Here is a 20,188-nt window from a genome sequence, read left to right on the forward strand (position 1 = left end):
GAAGAAAGATTAATCTAGTAGATTTCAGTACAGTTTCCTTATTTTTCAGAAAGGATTTGAGAACCCAGAGAGGAAATTTTGCACTCTCGGTCAAACAGCCTATTAAGTAGTAGCCTTTTGTAGAGCAGCTAATGTATTGCTATAGCACAAATAATCAGCAGTCCAGATTCTAACACCCGGATGGATCGCACACCACCCTGTCATGTCACAGACGAAGCACTAGCGGTTAAAATAATTCCGCCTACTCCCTCTAAAGGAAAACATTTTGTGACATTTCTTTTCATCAGCAGTTACCCTTCCCTTATCCCAGAATTCCAGCAAAGATGTCTACATAGAATATTTCTTGAAGCTGGAATTTCCATTTCATAACCTCTGCCATGGCGCAGGGCCAGACGGGGCGCGACCAGCAGCAGCAGCACAGCCCCGCAGGTGCCCCGTCCGCCTCCTTTTCTTCCGGCTATTCCCACGCAACTTCACTTAAGCATACTGACCTGTGACCCCACGAAGTGCCTTTGAGGGTTCCTCGAGTATTGAGATCTTTTTCTCTCGAGGGGGCAGGGCTGGTTTTTCGCCGGCGGAGTCGGTGGACGAGCTGTCCTTCTCGCAGCCGTTCACGAGTCCGCTCTGCGGCGGCGGCGGCTGGGGCTGCAGGGGCCCCGCGTCAGGCCTCTCCGCCTTGTCTCTAGCGTCTTTGTTGGCTTGGTGCTGCTTAGACTTGCTTCTTTTCCTCTTATTGTTCTAGAACGAGAAACAAAGGAGAAAGAAAGCCTATTCAGCTCGGACCCCTGAAGTACGTACAGGGGAATCTGAGAGATGGCAGCAAGCTACATTATTTTTTGGCACAAATAATTAGCACCCCAGATTCTAACACCCTGCCTCTTAAAATGGGTGAAGACACCTCTATCTTTAATAACCAAATTAATTTAAGTATCTCCTTTCTTCCAATAAGCTGTATAAACATTTACCTCACAAATAGTAAACAAAAAGGCCTCATTAAAAGGTAAACAAGAAATGGCTTAAATAGCCGACACATTATTTGAGCAACATGAGGTTTGACATATGTGAGTGGTTAAGGGTAACGTCTTGTGATGTCCATCCAGAAAAACCTCGAATTCAGTTATTGTGCCACTGGGGAACAGCTCTCATCCCTTACAGCGGTGACAGAGCTGGAGGAGGCAAGGAGGACACTAAAGTCCCCACCGTCTGGGGAAGAAAAGGAGCTAAAGGGACCACTGGGGAAAAGCAGGCAAATGAGTATGGAGAAGGTAGGTCTCCAAAGCAACTGAGTGACTCCTGCCATGACCCAGGAAGTCCCAGGGTCCATAATCACCCCCGTGCAGATTTCAGCTGGAGCAGATTACTGCTATGAGGTAACGCCGAGCTGATCTGAGTCCACCTGGATTTGGGTTGTGCAGCTGGACCCCTGGACCTCTTGGCTGCTAGCTGGACAGCATTACAAGTCTTCATTTTATTTACTTTGTTTCTTTTTTTTTTTTTTTTTGAGACAGAGCCTCAAGCTGTCCCCCTGGGTAGAGTGCCATGGCATCACTGCTCACAGCAACCTCCAACTCCTGGGTTCAAGCGAGTCTCCTGCCTCTGCCTCCCAAGTAGCTGGGACCACAGGCGCCCACCACAATGCCCGGCTATTTTTTGGTTGCAGCCATTATTGTTGTTTGGCGGGTCCAGGCTGGATTCGAACCTGCCACCTTAGGTGTATGTGGCTGGCGCCTTAGCCGCTTGAGCCACAGGTGCCGAGCCCATTTTATTTACTTTGAAAAAACACAACCCTGCATTTTATACAATTGAAATTTTTTAGACTCCAGTATCACAGGAGTCTAAAAGTAGGGTTTTACTATGTCTCCCCTAAAATGCTCTGATGGTGAATAGTAATGTCAAGGAAATTAAGAAGATGTGCTTCTTAATAATGTTGCATGCTCTACTTGACATGCTTTTGTACCCAGCTGATGTCTGATGTACTTAACAACTGGTGTGGTACAGGCCAGCCAATCGGACAGACGCTGACCCACCAGGAAGATCCTGTCTTGAATGAATTAGTGAGTACCGGTGAACACCAGCTTGGCTCTGTCTTTCAAAACATTCAGAACAGAAATAAGAAGAAACTGTTTCCTCTTCTCAATTCTCCTCCCTAGTCTCTCCTTTTCTTTTCCTTTGAGCCCACAACTATACCCCAGTGCTGTGCTTCCAGGAATGAAGCAAAGGGACAGTGGCACCTGTACCCCCGGCCCCTGTGGCTTCTGGTTTTCACGCCCCACATCTTCTGGACTGGGGAGGTTCCTTCTGAATCTCCGAGAGAGAGACTCAGTCAAGAGCTGGGTCGGCAGCTGCTGTCTGCTCTGCTTTTCTCCATCAGAAAAATTTAGTACCCAAACTGCACATCTGAAATTTTTCTACGCATGTATAAATATAGCCTTTCAATCACTTGCAAATCATCTTTACCTCACGCAGAAGCCTAGGAAATTATGATTAAAGATAAGCAGAGATTATGAAAAGTGGAGGCACAGAAAGGTTCAAAAAATCTTATAATTCTTCCCATTCTACATGAAACGAGGAGGAGAAAAAAGGGGAAAGGATGATTCCAATAATTTCAGCAATCTTGGAATTTATGACAGTAATACTGTTTTCTGTTTATGCAAACGTGTTTCACCGGCCTGTGACCTTCCTCACAGGTCATACTACATACACCGGCATACTACAACCTGGGAGGGTCCAAGCACCAGGCCTTGCTGTGTCACAGTGGGCATGGGCGGGTGGGGTACTTTGAAAGAAGTTGCAGACTCTCTGTGACTGGACAAGAAAGCAAAATAATTTGAAAGAGACAGAGTAAAATCTCCTTTCCTCTATTCGCCAGTGTTCAGGAAGGCCCTTTACTTCTGGTTTTAAAGCATTTTCTTTTCTTTTTTCTTTTGCTTATTTATTTGTTCATTTATTTATTTATTTATTTTGAGACAGAGTCTCACTCTGTTGCCCAGGCTAGAATGCAGTAGTGTCAGCTTAGCTCACAGCAACCGTAAACTCCTGAGCTCAAGTGATCCTCCTGTCTCAGCCTCTTCAATAGCTGGGGTGACAGGTGCCTGCCTCCAGGCCTGGCCAATTTATCTACTTTTAGTAGAGATGGGGTCTCACTCTTGCTCAGGCTGGATCTCCTGAGCTTAAGCAGTCTTCCCGCCTTAGCCTCCCAGAGTGTTAGGATGACAGGTATAAGCCACCACAGCTGGCCTTCTCTTCTTTTTTAATTAAAGATCTACTGTAGATTTCAACCAGAAAAGTATCTCAGAATAGCCTTGGACAGATTCTTTCAAGTGGACAAACATGTGAAAATATATTTGGAGCTTTTCTACCATCTTTAAAATGCTCCTTCAGTTTTTTCTTTGTGCTACTGGATGTGTTCAGGCAACTTAATGTTTTAAATACTTTGAATGCTCTGGCTGGGCTCACCTTAATACTTAGAAAGAAAAACAACTCTGGGATTCTTAAGCACATCTGATAGTTAAAGAAAAACTGAACAGAAAAGAGGAGCATTAGTAGTAAGAATGGCTGGTAATTTAAAAGAGTCATGAATTTGGAAGCTTTCTGGGTGCATATATTTGAAAGAAGTATAAAATTGGCAGCCTTGTTAAATGATAACAACTATGAAGGTTTTCACTGAAGATTTTACTGATTCACAACCAATATTAATCTTACCTTCTTTTTTCCTGTCATATTCCATTCTTTTAGAACTTGAACTGCACTGCCTAGATAAAGACAAAAGAATCTTCAACAAACATTCACATAATAAAACACCGTGCAAAACTCAGCTCTGTCTTTCCATCTTGGTAGCAACTTTTTTTTTTTTTTAAGCTTTTCATTTGTTTTGGTACATCCTACCTTAATAAAAATGCCAGTTTCGTTTTTTATTTCCCAGATTTTCATTTAATTCACTGCATGATCTTGGTTTTATCAAAATATTAAGCCCTGCTACATGAAGCTCACTATTTTATCATGTCTTAGGGAAAATGAAATATACCTTCTGAGTTTTCTGATCGCTTCATTGCCATAGGTAGAATTAAAATTGTTCTGTTTGATATAGGAATAAAAATACCGATAATCTTCTGACCAAACACGGGATTCTGAATATTATTAATCATAGCTTTTCTGGGGACATTCCTTCTCGTTTCCTGCCCCCACTCATTATGTTCGCAACTGGCAGGGGGATGAGGAAGACAGCTAATATGATGTTAGTTTCTCTCGAGGCACCGCAGATATGGATGGGATGTGGTCTTTTCAAGGTATCCACCTTGAAATCAGAGAAGATCATTACATGAAGAGCTGGGTCCACACTCTGTGCATCCCACTAACATACGTGTGGAACCGCACTGACAGGGCAGAAACAGCTGGATTAAATGATGAGATGTTTTTAAAGAAATGTTTTATTTTTTAAAAAAAGGCATGTTTTATTACTCGTCAGCTATAATCAGTGTTGCCACATAGTCCAACAAAGTTCATTCATTCATTCTAACTGTGTATGATGGAAGTAATTTCCACTAGTACATTGGTAATGAGAACGTCAGTTGTTTTCAGATAAATAGGTATAGTAGTACTGAAAGAGGGTGCCTCACAAACGCAGTCTCTGAGCAGTTTTAAGCATTCTCATACAATCTTATTCTACTAATAGTTCTCTACAAGGAGTGTGTTGGGTAAACAAAGAAAACTTGAGGCTGGTCTTTATAACAAACAGCAAATTAGTAGGGTCCCAATTATTGAGTCTACTGTCACTCTCAGATAAGCAGAAGGCCACATGGCTTTGACTAATGTTCAGACAGGCTAATTATTCCTATCTATTTAAAGTTTCCAATTCAATGCCCCTCTTAGACTTGTGTGAGTTGCATGCACTTGAAATAATAAGACTGCACACCTAAAAGTAAGCTATAATTTAGACCTTTTATTAACTGGGCCGGTCTTTCTCTGATTTGCCCAGAGGAATTAATGTTTCACAGCATTTTCCTTTTGAAGAACTTTAGAAAGTCACTTTCATCAGGTTTTCTTGGTAAATCACTCTAGTGGTTAATAATAATTAGGGTAGTTCTGATAGCTAAGCTTCAAGTTTCTAAATAAAATTAAATTTTAAATACTATTCTTTTTAATCAAAAGAAGATGGTAAGTTGCTCACTGCTTTTATAACTGCAAAATTTGATTAGTCCTCTAATTTTCATATTTTGACATAAATTCTATTTGTAATCTGGACAAAGAGCTTTCAAGAAGACAAAGAGCTTTCCAAAGAAGAGCTGCCCATATTTACAGAGAAGTCTGAAACTGTTGCTATTAAATTTTAATTATACTGAAACCACTTGGAGTTTTTTTTTTAGCTACTTGGGAACAGTGCTTTGCATATACCTCATAAATGACTCCTAACAAATTATTTTTGACTCTCAGCGGTTTTTAAACAAGTTTTCCTATTGGTCTCCAACCAAAATGATGTGCGGCTTCTCAGCAGCCAATGGGTTTTAATGAGATCTCAACAGTGACAAGGCGAACATGTCAAGAAAGAGAAGCGAGGTGCTCTATTTAAATACAGACTTGACGACGGTCCCATCAGTTGCTGTGCCTCTGTGGATGTCATCAAGGTCACTCTGCAAGAAAAACTTTCATGGTGGGGAATGTGGGGGCCTCGATCCAAGTACGGGTAGGAAGAAATGGGCATAATAACCTTTTTCTGCTCCTAAAGCTTTTTTCCATGCAAGTGATGTTGGCAAGTAAAACTTGAAAAGAGAATTTAGCTGAGCCAGGACATGTGTATTTCCAAAACTTTTCTGACAGAAATTGAACCTAATGTTGTAAAGTCAGATTAGCATCACATTCTCTACTATTTGTTTCCTATGGCAAAAGATTCTCTGTCAGTATATGAAGCAGGGAAAAACAGTGGAAAAAGTTATGCACTGTGGATTTGTTTGTAGGTCTCTTCTGAATGATAATCATCGGTTAATTCAATTAGGACCCTGAACTTTGCTGATATCAGAATGTAAGCATATTGCTTGGTTCCAAGATTGCCCTGAAATGCAATTATACTTACAGAAACTCAAGAAGTTTATGCTACTTCTAGGAAGATAAGTAAATCAAACTGTCCTTGTCAAAGAAGGTGTCAATAGGACACAACTGAGAGATGGGCTGGCAGATTTTCCGAGACCTTATTTGTCAGATTATGTTTAGCTGGTCCACATTTACAAAACAGAAACTAATACCAGGGCAGAAGACATATGGCAACTAAGGACAGGTGAGAGGTCTGTTCAAACACGAACTTGTTTAATTTGATTAGAAGAGGAGAATTTCCCTAATTCATAGGAAGTCGAAAGCATCAAGTTGTAAATTTACAGGATAAATGCATTTCTGAGCCTTTAGCTTCTACGACATCCCTAGCAAGTCACTAAAAATTAACAATTTTTTAAAGAAAGCAAAATGGTTTTAGAGGTAGATAAGATAAAGTAATATTCTGTTTAGATAATGTACAAATAATAAACTAATGATATTAAAGAACAAATCAGTCCTCCTAGACTATGTAAGTATTAAGGCGAAGGCTTCCAGTCTTGAAGCCAAGCAGCACTGTGCTGACTGAAGCATTGAGAAGGCTTCCTGGGTCAGGGATGAAGTACGTTGTCCTCCATTCATAAGGACATCACCAAATAATGAATGTTTAAGAACAAATTGCATAACTGGTAAGCAAGGAATTTAGAAGCAGTATAACCTTTGAAATATCTACAATCTCTTTATTTCAAATGAGGGCAAAGAACACCCTCATTCTGTTCTTACTGAGTACATTCATGTTTACAGCCTAGCATATTTCTGAGAACTAAAACAATGCTAACTGATATTCTGTTCATTTAAGGAAGAAAAATACGGACTATATGGAACACTGAATTCCGACATCGTCCGCTCCAGAGGATGCACATACTCACCATCCACAAAGGCTTGCACGGCTTTATCCACATTAAAATCAAACTGCTGTAGCACCAGGACTATTTCATTATTGCTTTTATTGGGGACAACTGATCTAACTGCATAGATCTGTAAAGGAAAAGAAAAGAAAAACAAAGTAAACACTTTTAAATATTTCTCATCTATCAATCACCCACTGGATAGAATTAAAAATCGTTAGAAAGGCCTCCTTGACATCAAGCGTACTCAAGGCACTGCAGACCAGTGAAATTCATCCCGGTAATCACCTTGATACCCACTTCACTTGTGTACACATTTTTACAAAGGTCTCCTTGTAGGACTGCAGGAGCGAGTATGAAAAGCCAGCTCTGGTTCTGCCCTCCACTCTCCCTCAAGACTACACATGCATCCAGGACGTGTTTTCAGTGAGGACATAGAATCTTTTTGCGTCTCCGGCTTCCTTTCCACTGGCCCAGGGGTATCTTTAGAAACCATACAGAAATAGCCTCATGCCTCAGCTTCTCTATCTGCCTGGTAGAAACAGCCCTCTCCAGGGTCACAGAAGTGTGTTGTGAAACTCCGTTACTGTTTATACAGTTACAGAAATGTGGGGCATTGTGTTTTTGAAATGGTAATTTTAGCTATCACACAGAAAATGTTCTCAAACACGCTTCAGCAAATTAAGCATTTAAAATGGGAAAAGTATGCATTGTGGGATGTTTAGTAGCAAAAATCTTTTAAAAATAAACAAAACAGTAAAAGTAAATACTAGGTATGCGTATGAGCTAAGCACAAAGCTTACAATCAGTGTTTAATGACCTGTATCCTTTCTGAGTCACATTTGTCACGTATTCTTCCTTCTTGCCCATTAGAACTAATTGACCTTTATCTTACAGAATTTGCAATCACTGCAGAATGTTCTATCTATTTTAGTGAAACCTGCAGTTTTCTATCAAAGGGATTACTGAATATGCTACTGAAAAACACTAGAGCCCTGCATGGTACAAAGGTAAGTGGTCATCAAAGCACTGTACATTCTTTACACGTTTTCACCAGTGGTTAAATTATGACCAGCAACTTTTAGAATCAAATGCAGTTTAGCGTAATTGGATTAATGAAATATGGATTACACGGGTACAGTATGTGTAGTGTGACATTTGTAAATATTGACCAGGACATTTATTTGAGCGGTGTAGCCTATTTCCTCATTATGTTAGAAAATGGGCAGCTTACTCCCATATCTAGATCCACATATAAGAGTATTTAGGCTGTAACGAGAAAGCAGCACGAGCTATGGATATATGACTTGCAGAGGTGCTGACACCATGGATTAGAAAGCTGGTTTCAAACCTTGACATTTATAAATGCGAAATATTTGAGTTTTATTGAGGACTCTAATACAATTTGTGTATTTGTGTATATGTAATTCAATATTCCTTTGGTTATTTTCTCTTCTCACATCTTATGGTTCTTAATTCTTTTTAGCTTCCATTAAAATTAATGTCTTTGGCTCAACGCCCATAGCTCAGTGGTTAGGGTGCCAGCCACATACACAGGGGCTACTAAACAACAATGACAACTATAACAAAAAAATAACCAGGTGTTATGGTGGGTGTCTGTAGTCCCAGCTATTTGGGAGGCTGAGGCAAGAGAATTGCTTAAGCCCAAGAGTTTGAGGTTGCTGTGAGCTGTGATGCCACAGCACTCTACCGAGGGTGACAGTGAAACTCTGTCTCAATAATAATAACAATAATAATAATCCAGTTCAGTGAATATTTTTGAATGTCTGTTGTGTGATAAGGCACCACACCTTCCATGCCTTCATCTCTCTCTCAAGAGACAAGAGGGTGAGACACATCCTGATCAAATGATCACACAGAATAAATATACATTGTGTAGAAGGCTATAAAATTATATGATCGGGACAGTTGATTATGTGACATGCTGGGACCTAAGGATGAGTGAGAAGAGATGGTGGGAGGGGAAGGGGAAAGGCATTTTGGGCAAAGGGAAGAGCAGGAGTGAGGAGGGAGGCACAGATGAGGAGCACCTGTAGGTGAGTGTGGAGGGACCGAGGGCAAGGCTTCTAGAGTACATGATGGGGCCACAGTGGGTGGGGACTGGACCTGCAAGGGCTGTGAGGCCATGCAAAGGGTGTGGGTCTTCTGAGCATCTCTCAGCTAGCCAAGAGGGGGAGAATAACAAAGGCACCCCCCCACATCCAGCCCAGGAGGGTCAGTAACACAGTATATTCAACAAAACAACATTATATTCACCAGCACATTGGAATCAGTATAAAAATTACATGTTACCTTGGCTTGGTGCCTGTAGCTCAGCAGCTAGGGAGCCAGCCACATATACTAGAGCTGGAGGGTTTGAACCCAGCTTGGGCCTGCCAAACAATGACAAATACAACCAAAAAAAAAAAAAAAAGCCAGGTGTTGTGGCGGGCGCCTGTAGTCCCAGCTACTTGGAAGGCTGGGGCAAAAGAATCACTTAGGCCCAAGAGTTTGAGGTTGCCGTGAGCTGTGATGCTACGACACTCTACCAAGGGTGACGTAATGAGACTCTGTCTCAAAAAAAAAAAACAAACATGTTACACTTCTAATATTGCTCTTAATAAAATACAGCATTTCAAGCCATCATGGTTTAGTTCATATTATATAAGATTTAATAATCACCATCATTATTACCACATCAGCCATGCCTTTCTCAATAATATAAATGCTTAGCTACTAATTATATTAACTGCATTTAGTTACATTAAACCAAAGTTTTCAATCCACCTACACAGCTATATGAACAGTGAAGACCCAGAATTATGGAATATAAAATAATTGTTCTCCTGCTTCCAATCCCTCCCCTGCAAAATGTAATATGTTTTATTTGTTGAGGCAAAGCACAAAATAAACCACGACTTGTACAGATACTTCCTTTTCAGATGTTTATATTGCTGTAACTATCTCCCTTTAATAGAAAAATACAACCATGGCCAGATGCAGAAAGAAAACATTGCCTATTCTTGTTATTTTATATATCCTACTTCTAAATGTATCCTTAGAAAATTGTCAATAACTGAGTTTTGATATCAAATCTAACTAAATATTGGGTACAATTTCCAGAGGAAGACACGTAATTAAGACATGTATTCCCAGTTTTACAGAAATTTAAAAAAAGAAAAAAGAAAGAAAACAAAAGAACAGTTTCTGCCTGTCTTGGATATTACACGGTAATGCTGGGCCAGTAGTGAATTTCTGGGCCAACCTCTGTTTCTACTTTAATCACTGGGCTTGGCCAGTGCAAAGCAAGCGGCCTTGCTCCTCGACCTTATTATTTATAAATTCATTACATTTATTTTCCTATGGAAATGATTTTGAGAAAGATGGAGAAATTGTGTATACTCCCATGTTCACATAAAATACAGGAACCTCACTGTGTCACTATTCCCGATTCAGCAGCCATAAAGGGCTCGAGTATTTTCATCTAAAAAAGCCCTCATTATGAAGACGCTTTCATACAAGGCCGGGATGACCAAAGCAGCGTTAGAGGGAGGTTGTGCTGCAAGACTGCCTTTGCAGTTGGAAATGCAGCTTCTGAGGAAGGATGCTCCTGGAGGGATGGATCGATCAAGGCGTGACGAATGGTAGTTTGCATACGGAGAACTCATAAAATTCACGCCCGCAACGGCTATTTTGCAGAGGCTGATTTCTGGCACAGCCTTCACTGCACTGCCACAGCCCAAGCCAGTGTGCTGGCTGCTGCAGCCTCTTCACACCTAAGCCCCTGTTTGAACCCACACTTGAGTGAACCCCCACAGGGCTCTCAAGCCATAAACAGAGTGGTCCCATCAGGCAGCTGCTCTGGCTGCTGGGGGACAATCAGGACTGCTAGTTAGCGGTTCATTTAGCACCTGTTCTACCTTCCCAAAATTGTATCTCCCTGTTTTGAGCCTACTAATTTCAATCTGGTTTGGGAAGTCAATTTGCTCTCTAGAAACAGCACGGTTGTTTTGATGTTACTTTTCAGCATTATTCTCTCCTCTCTCTGGGCTTCCCTGTCTAGCTCCCAGGCCCTGCCCTGCTCTTCCCCAGGCTCACCCTGCTGGCCCAACGCCGGTGCTAACCAGGCAGCCAGGCAGCGTGACTCCCATTAACCTGCCTCCCCGGTTCCCAAGCTGTCTAGTTTAAGAGCTGGTTACAGATTCCTCATTCACACTGTGCATTTTGAGGGCCTCCTTAGAAATTCTTCTTGGCTTCCTGATAAGCCACTTCAACTGTATCTGAGTTTCAGATGTGGTTCTGACCGACGTCTTCAATCCACCCATACAGCTGTGTGATCCGCAAAGAGCCAGCATTATCAAATAGATGTAAAATAAATGCTGTCTCTGCTTCTAACTCTCCCCTGCAAATTCATTCCAAGGTGGCTGCTCTTCCTGAAGTATAACGATGACTGCTTTACTCCCTTCCTTAAAAGTTTAAGAATAAAGTGAAATTCAAGACCATCAGCAATTGGACTCTAACTTACTTTCCAAATAAACATCCCTCTCCCTCAACTCCTTTGCAGCCCAGCTCCTCAGGCCGGGTTTTGCCTCCCCTCCCCCTGCCCCGTGTCCATCAGGGCTGCTCCCTGGACCTGAGATGCGTCTGCTTGTCTGAAGCTTACACTCCAGCAGAGATGCCACGTGTTCCTTGAAGTCCTCCTGGGTCCTTGTTGCCAGAAGTCATCCCTGCCTCAACTCCCAAAGCCCTTCTCAGTAGTTGTCTTTTAACCCTGAGCACCTTTTCCGGGCTCCTAGGTCAGTGGTTCTCAACCTTCCTAATGCTGTGAGCCCTAAATACAGTTCCTGTGAGTCGTGACCCACTGGTTGAGAATCACTGTCCTAGGTAGTAGGCAATGTGAGGGCAGAATCCTGTCTGCCATGTTTGTATAATCACCACGCCACTCCGGAGCGATGTATATGGTGCATATGGTAGGTATGTAAGAAGGAGAAAATGCCCACTTGTGGCTCTACGAGGCTGCTGTTTTTGAGTTAAAGAGGGAAGACTCTAGCAGTGTGGGTGTGGGTCATCCCTGTACCCCGCATCTACCATCCCCAACAACAGGGCATGGCTGGGTCTCACCTTGACTGCGATGGGACCAAGAATCATCCAGAGAGGGAGAACATACGTGTGTTTTTAAAACTCCGGTAAAAAGACTGGAAGAAGATTTATGAGACTTTAAATTCTTATGATTTTACTTCTGTATAATAAGGTACTCATGGTTTTGTAGAGTTTAAAAAAATGAAAAAGCACAGTAACTGCCTATCCTTCCCAAGCTCAGCTCAGTGGACAGACATCAGTTGAGCCCCCATTAAGTGACAGAAACTGAGGATACAAAGAAGACCCAGATATAGTTCTGCTCTAAGGAGGCACAGTCTAGCAGTGCAGCCAGAAACATCTGTCATAAAAGTACATAATAAGTACGGCACTGTCTTTATGAACGAGGTGCTGTGGTACTACAGAGAAGGGGGCAATTAAGTGTGCCCAAGTAGGGGAGAAAGCCAAATGTCGGGGAAGGAGCTCTGGAATTAAACAGACCTATGTTCTAATCTTGGCTCTGCCACATGCCAGCTCTATGACCTTGGGTGAACTACTTAAATCTTGGAAACTTGGTTTGATAGCTGTAAAAGGAGGATATTGTCTGCTGCAGTCTCTGTAAAAATGGAAAGAGATGATGATGTATATTAAGTGATATGAATTTGGCATAGATTAGCTGCTCAATAAATTTTAAAAAGTAAAAAGCTTGAGCATTTGCATTGGGCTGCAAAGGTGAGCGGTCTCTCTAGGTGTGGCTTGGAATTAAGAGACCACATGGCTCAAGTATCGGTCAAGGCTTACTTTGGGGAGATGCCCTGTGCACCCCCTTCTTAGGGAATCTCCTTTCTCCACACCCTTGCTAAGGGGTCACTGGACCCAAGATGCTCCTCCCAGGCCCTCCTCCCACAGGGGCTATAAGCAAGGCGAACATGTGCTCTTGTCCTCCTCTCATTCTTTCATTTAATTAGTTACTAAGTGTCTCTGCTGATTAAGTACTGCACTAGTGGTATTAGCAGTAACGAAGCAGATATGGACACTGCCACACTTGATTAGCCAAAAGGCCGGAAGCGATTATGGACTCTGCCGAACCTAGAAAGGGAACCAGATGTAAACACATAAATTAAAATATATATAATTGCAATTCATGCTAAGTGAGTGCTATGAAGGAAGCAATCAGAAAACAGTGACAGTGAGTCCCAGTGGTCAGGAAGTGGCCTGGCTAGAAAAGACAAAGTGGGCCGATTAGCCTCTCTGCACTGGGCATCTGAACTAGTTAACACGGAGGGAGAGAAGCCAGAGTGGAGATGAAGAGGGGCTGATCTTGAAGCTGCCCCATTTTCTCCCTTGCCTGCGTCTTTAACTTTTCCTGAAGTCCCAGGAGACCCTGCCAGATCTTTGTAACTTTCTTTTCTTTCTTTCTTTTTTTTTACTGGCACTAATTTATGAGGGTTTCATTTTCAAGAGCAAGTATCCAGTGCCTGGAGGCAACATTAGCTGCTAGGGCTGGAAATAAAAATAATAAAGCCACATAATTAATCCAATTGCAAAGGTGAGAAATGGAAGATTTTAAAGGAAAGTCCGGTTAGAATGTGAATGGCAGACGGGAGAAGAGGCCCACGACCTGGGGCACATACCTCCTTCAGCACTGATGGTGGCATCCTCATTTACTTATGTGACTACTTGCCCCCTGAGTGACAGGGAAGCAAATCTTTGCACCTACAGGGTTTAGGACAATGGGTGGCATTCGGCAGATGATTCGTAAAGGTTTGTCAACTGGATGAATGAATGACTGAATGAATAAAAGGGAGCAAGAAATCAAGAAAGATGGTTGTTGACATATTTGAGTTTTATTTTTCCATTTTTTGGATTTAACATGAAGTGTTACACGATGTTAAAAAGCTTAATGGATTCCAGCCCAAAATGTATGGAGTGTCTCCTAGGTGCCAGGCACAGCATATGGCTGGGTTTTGCCTTGAGGAGCTTGCAATCTTGGAGGTGAGCTTAATCTTATCCTTAAGCAAGGACAGCAATCAAACAGCCAGCAACAACCTTCTCATACCAATGAGAACCACAGTTATTTATGGGTTTGCCATTCCTGTAACTTTGAAAGGAATTTTATAATCAGCTTTGGTCACATTTCTCAAACACTGAGCCATTCAGAGACGCCTTACAAACAGCTCATCTGTGTGTGTTTTGCTCCACTTGCTGGGCCACTAATATTATCTACGCAGTAATGAAGGCAGTTCTGTGAATCTTCTTGGGGGAAGGAAATACACTTTGCAGACCAGTACCTTTGTATCATGGATAATTCCATAATTTAATTGCCTTTTCTAACATCTACTTCCTGCCAGCAAAAAATATGCATGAAGTGTTGTCATGTTCTACTTGGCTGACTTTTGTGGAATTAACACCAGGGGTACAAATCAAAATTAACTTTTTTTTTGGCAGGAAACCAGGATTAGAAAGAATAATGAAGATTTGAGATAGAAAATAAATGCAATTTTCATAGGAAGTTTAAAGTAGAGAGGATCTTAGAGATAGTTTAGTTATGGCTTCTCGAACTTTAAATACCTGTACATTCAAGTCACCTGGGATCTGCTTAGAATGCAGGTTCTGATTCAGCGGCCAAGGAGTGGTACAGATTTCTGCATTTCTAATATGGTCCCAGGATATGGAGTTGCTGCTTATTAGGGATGTGCTAGACAGCATAATGCACTCTCCCCAAAATGTCCATGCCTTCAGTCCCTGGCACCTGTGAACATGTGAGGTGATACGGCAAACTGAGTCTGCAGACGGAATTAAGGTTGCTCGTCAGCTGACCTTGAGATGGGAAAATCATCCCAGATTATCTCACTGGGCCTAATACAATCCCAAGGATCCTTATGATTGGATGGAGGCGGGAAGAAAAGAGTCAGTCTGAGAGTGATGCAATGTGAGAAACAGAGTGACTAGCCACACTGAAGATGAAGGAGGGCTGTGAGCCAAGGAATGCAGGCAGCTTCTGCAAGAAAGCCAATTCTCCCCTAAAGCCTCCAGAAAGGCACGCAGCCCTCCTGATACTTTGATTTGAGCCCACTGAACCCACTCGGACTTCTGACCTCCAGAGATGTAAGAAAATAAATGTGTGTTGTTGTAAGGCACTAAGTTTGAGGGGATTTGTTAACAGCAGCAATGGAGAACTAATACAGTGGACCACACTTGAGAAATAGAAGTCTATCTTCCTTCCTAATGTGAAAATATCTTTCCCTATGTCATCAACTACACTCTTTTAAAAAAATATACCTTCAGATGGCAGCTCTCTGCCCCCACCACACAAAAGTTTGGGGCAATTCTAGCTATTCATTCATTCAAGCCAGATTTCATGAGGCAAAGTGTCATGAATCTGACACCATGCTTGCCCCCAAGAAGCTCAAAAACAGAAGAGAAAATAAGGCAAAGTCCTAAGTAATGACCATGTCATCCTGGTAACAAAATCCTCTCCGACTCTCACCTGTTCTCTGTTCTTTCCTTCACCAACCTGAACAGCTTCCCCTTTGTCTTTTGTCTGGACTCTGGAACAAGCCCCCTGCTTGTTCCTGGATTCGCTGGCTTGGTTTCTCTTCTCGCCGATCCATTTGAAAACACTCACTGTACAACTAATCTTCCCCAAGTGCTTGAGCGTGTTCACTGATGGAGGGAGGGAAAGAGCCAGGAAGGAGAAAAGATTTGAAGAGGGAAAGAGAGGAGATAAATTATGCAACAAGGTCCCCGGGGAAATGAGAGGAAATGGTATCAAACCCGATGGGGAAAAGCGAGCCTTGGAAGGGAGGCAGAGTCTTCTCTCTTTCTAAGAATTCTGAGAAAGGAGAACAGGAAAGAAAAGGAGAATGAAGGTCCGATAAAAATTTGAGACTGTTAACAGGAAAATTTATGGAAACGATTCCTCTGAGGTTTTGAGTTTGCTTTGGGGTTTAGCGAGTGGAGAAAGGCTAAGAGCTCCCCTTGGGAATGAGGTAAGAAATGGCCTGGATGAAAGAAGGAATGCCAGGCAGCCTACAGGTCCACGGCACCAGACAGCAGGGGTCTGTCACGCATGAGGTGGGACAGCAGGGGTCTGTCACGCATGAGGTGGGACTGCACAGCTCTGCCATGCATGATGTGGGACAGCACGACTCTGTCACACTTGAGGTGGGACAGTACAGATATGTAACACATGATGTGGACAGACGGGTCTACCACACACATAGTGGAACAGCACGGGTCTGCCACACATGAGGTGGGATGGCACAGCTCTGTCATGCACAAGGTGGGATGGCACAGCTCTGTCACACACAAGGTGGGACGGCACAGCTCTGTCACACATGAGGTGGGACAGCACAGGTCTGCCATGCACGAGGTGGGATGACACAGCTCTGTCACACACAAGGTGGGACAGCAGGGGTCTGTTACACATGAGGTGGGATGGCACAGCTCTGTCACACACAAGGTGGGATGGCACAGCTCTGTCACACATGAGGTGGGACAGCAGGGGTCTGTTACACATGAGGTGGGATGGCACAGCTCTGTCACACATGAGGTGGGACAGTACAGGTCTGTCAATGCATGAGATGGGACAGTACGAGTCTGTCACACATGAGGTGGGACAGCACAGGTCTGTCACGCATGAGGTGGGACAGCACAGATCTCTCACGGTGCCAAGTGGCATGGCTTTCCCCAGCAATTCTAGCAAGCAAGAAGCAGGAGCAAAGGAAAGGACTGAACCACCCAATGTTCCTAACCTTAAGAAACAGTGGTAGATACCAGGGCTCAGTGGAGTTAAGCATCATTATGGCAGCTGAAGAAAGCATCTGTGGTCTATGAAGGGGGAGGGAGGATTGGGACACTAGAGAGGGGCCAAGGGACGAGACATCTGCTGAGAACAAAGAATGGATGTTAGAGGGAGTGAAAGAATGAGTGGATTGCAAACTAGTACAGCCTTTTGGAAAGAAGTATGGAGGATCCTCAAAGAGCTAAAAGTAGACCTTCCATTTGACCCCACAATCCCATCACTAGGTGTCTACCCGAGAAGAAAAATAAATCATTTTTCCATAAAGACATCTGCTCTCGAATGTGTACAGCAGCTCAAGTAACAGTTACAAAAATGTGGAAACCACCCTAGAGCCCATCAACCCACGGACAGATTAATACACTGTGGTGTGTGTACACCATGGAATACTATTTGGCCATAAAAACATGGAGACTTTAGATCTTTTGTGTTTATCTGGATGGAGTCAAAGAACGTTCTTCCTTAGTAAAGTATCACAAGGATGGAAAAGCACACACCCTATGTACTCAATACTAATTTGAAATAGTAGATAAGCAACGACAGGCCTACATGAGAGAAAAACGCAATTAAATTCAAGTGGGGGGGAAGGAAGGAGGGTGCTTGGTAAGCTCCACCCTAACAGGTACAATGTAGGGGTGCATAGTACACCTCCTAGATGAGGACTCAAATGTACCTCCTAATACCTAATGAAAGCAAACTATGAAATTCAATTATATATACGCTTATATTGAACTGAAATAAAAAAAGAGAGACAGAGAGGGAGTGAAAGGATGAGAGAACTCACTAAGAAGGGATGGCCAGAGGGAGGGTGCTGCCTATTGGTAGTCCTTGGTCCCAGTGCTGCCTTCTGGTGTGTAAGTACACATATAACCCTTTTTCTGCAGACCAGCCCTTCATTTTTTAAAAATAACTAAACTGTCTCCAAGAATTCCACCTTTATGGGATTTTTCATAAATTGTGCTTCCCATTTTTTTATCATCTGGTCAAGCTCTTCTGAGTGTATCCTATTAAAAGGTGAGCCTATAGGAGAAGCACATTGTTCCAAGTGGCTGGAGAAGAGCAGAAGAGTGTGGGACCTTACCTGCCTTGGTTGGGGCCCATCTATCCATTAAAGGAGTCAGAAATGACATTAGCATTTCAGGAGCCACAGTCGTCACTGGCTCAAATGGAGCTTACTTGCGACCAACTCTCCCTGGACTGTTTCTGTGACATGTCCCCTTTCCTCCACTTGGGCAACAACTAGAATGTAAGGGGAGGATTTCATATGCATCTTTGCTAAATTTCAGTATGCAAGTTGTGACTCATCACTCTTACCAGCTGTTACCTTTTGGAACTTTGCATTTTGCCACCCTACACAGGAATGCGTGAACCATTCCTTCCAAATAGTATCATCTTAAAAATTAGTTGACGTCTTCTACATCTTAGAAGATTTTTTGACTTGAATTTTGTGTTGGCTGGAGCCACAGGAACGTCCCCCAGAGTTGCTATCAATCATCTGTTCATTTGTTCATGCATGCCTTCAGTGGGGCATAAGGCACTGACTCTAAAGCCAGACTGCAGACAGTGATGGACGCAATCCCTGACTTGCCTTGGATTTATGGTCTGGGGAGCAGACATTTGAGGAAGTCTCTGATGGGGGACCCAACCTAATCTAGAAAGTCAGGGATACTCTGTCTGAGGACCAAGAATAATGGGTTAGTAGCACTGTAGTTAGGTGAGGGGGATGAGAGAAAAGATGGGAGTATTTCAGGAAGAGTGCACAACATTTACGAACAGACAGGCCGGCCTGACCGGAAGAGCAGCTCAGAGGAATGAAGAGTCAGATGGTGGAACGGTAAGTGTGAAGGGAGGAAGAGTGGGGATGCAGCATGGCGCAAAAGTCAGATTATAATTCCAAGCCTATTTAAAGCACGAGTCATTGCCCTTAGGGGAGGAACGTGGTATTTTTGTATGTAACGTCATTCTGGTTTCTTTGCATATGAGTTGGAGGAGAGCAAATGGATGCTAGTTAGAAAGCTAACACAGTGTCCAGGGAGAGAAAATAGACTAAGATGGGGCAGCATAGAGAAAGACTCACACATTACTTGGGAAGAAGCAACTGACTGGTGTTTAACAAGGAACAGGGAAGACGGTGGAAAGTGGATGACTCTGGGTTTCTCCCTTAGTGTCTATGTGGCTGCTGGGATCATTCCCAAGCAGGAGCAGTGGTGCAGACAGCGGTCTGTGCTTGAGGGAGACAAGCTTTACTCTTTCAGGATCCAGGAAGCACCTGAATGAATCTATGAATCTCAGGGAAGAACTGAGGCAGGGACAGACATTTGGCCACTGACAGCATCATATATACAGCAGTTCTCAGCCCTGATTGCAAAGTGGAATCACCTGTTGAATTTTTAAAATATCCCTACATGCAGCTCACCCCAGACAATCAAATCTGGGACTGGCTTTCCTTTTTTATTTTTATTATTTTTTTAAGTTTTCCAAGTGACTCTAGTAATAACCATCTAGAATCGAGAAGTTTCATGAGAAATACAATGGAAGTCATGGATAGCTAAGGGAGAAGGAGTAGGGAGTTTCCGCTTCTAACTCAGAATATTCAGTAAAATCTTTCCACTTATTTTCTTTAGAGTTTAAAGTCTTCGCTTGGGGGGAAAATGGAGATTATTGACATCCACACTCCCTATGAGGTTTTTATTCTTCCTGTTTATTCACAGAACTTTTCCAATAAATAGCACCATGAAAGTATAAGTCACTATTATCTTTTAATCAATACCAGAATAAAGGAGTTAATTACCCTTTAGTCAATACTAGAATAAGGGAGTTAGGTTAATCTCTAAATAATATTCAACTTGGATACTTCATTGTTGTACAGAGGAAGCCAATCACCCAGACACCACAGAAATTAGGAACACTTTCTTTAGAAGGAGTGTATTTGTTCACCCAGAGGCACTTTTTATTATAACAGCTTCATCCAATGTTTAAAAAGCACACAGGTTTAAACATCAGTCAAAATTACCATGTGACTGATGGGATCTTGTTTCCCCAATGATTTTATGTTTGTTTGTTTTGCTTTTCCTCTAAAGGCCTAAAAAGAATGAAACCTACCTTGCATTCAGCCTTAGCTGAGCTACTAAAAGTACAACTTGAGCCAGTAAAAATTTAAAAACCACCAGCAGTTGCCCATTGATGGATAAGAGAATAAAGAAAACGTGGTATACATCAGGCCTGACAATTATGTTCACAAACTCATCCTAGAAAAAGTGCTACCGTGTTTCTCCAAAAATAAGACCTTCCCCCAAAATAAGCCCTAGCAGGATTTCTATGCATTTGTTAAATATAAGCCCTACCTTCATAATAAGTCCTAGTGATGGGTGTGGCTATGCAG

General features: G+C 42.6%; 1 protein-coding gene across 8 annotated transcripts in view; it reads right to left on the reverse strand.

Annotated features, from left to right (window-relative positions):
• The window catches only part of SPATS2L (spermatogenesis associated serine rich 2 like), a 167,702-nt gene that overhangs the window by 53,409 nt on the left and 94,105 nt on the right, over nt 1–20,188 (reverse strand). For all 8 annotated transcript variants that reach the window (XM_012802228.2, XM_003785045.3, XM_012802227.2 and 5 more), the window contains 3 exons: nt 6,948–7,056; nt 3,703–3,752; nt 492–738 (listed from right to left, as the gene is read on the reverse strand). In XM_012802228.2, the coding sequence (XP_012657682.1) occupies nt 492–738; nt 3,703–3,752; nt 6,948–7,056 (406 nt within the window). The remainder of the gene's footprint in view (nt 1–491; nt 739–3,702; nt 3,753–6,947; nt 7,057–20,188) is intronic.

The sequence above is a fragment of the Otolemur garnettii genome, unplaced genomic scaffold, assembly GCF_000181295.1.
Source record: "Otolemur garnettii isolate 467f Iridium unplaced genomic scaffold, OtoGar3 scaffold00013, whole genome shotgun sequence".
Classification (NCBI taxonomy): Eukaryota; Metazoa; Chordata; class Mammalia; order Primates; family Galagidae; genus Otolemur; species Otolemur garnettii.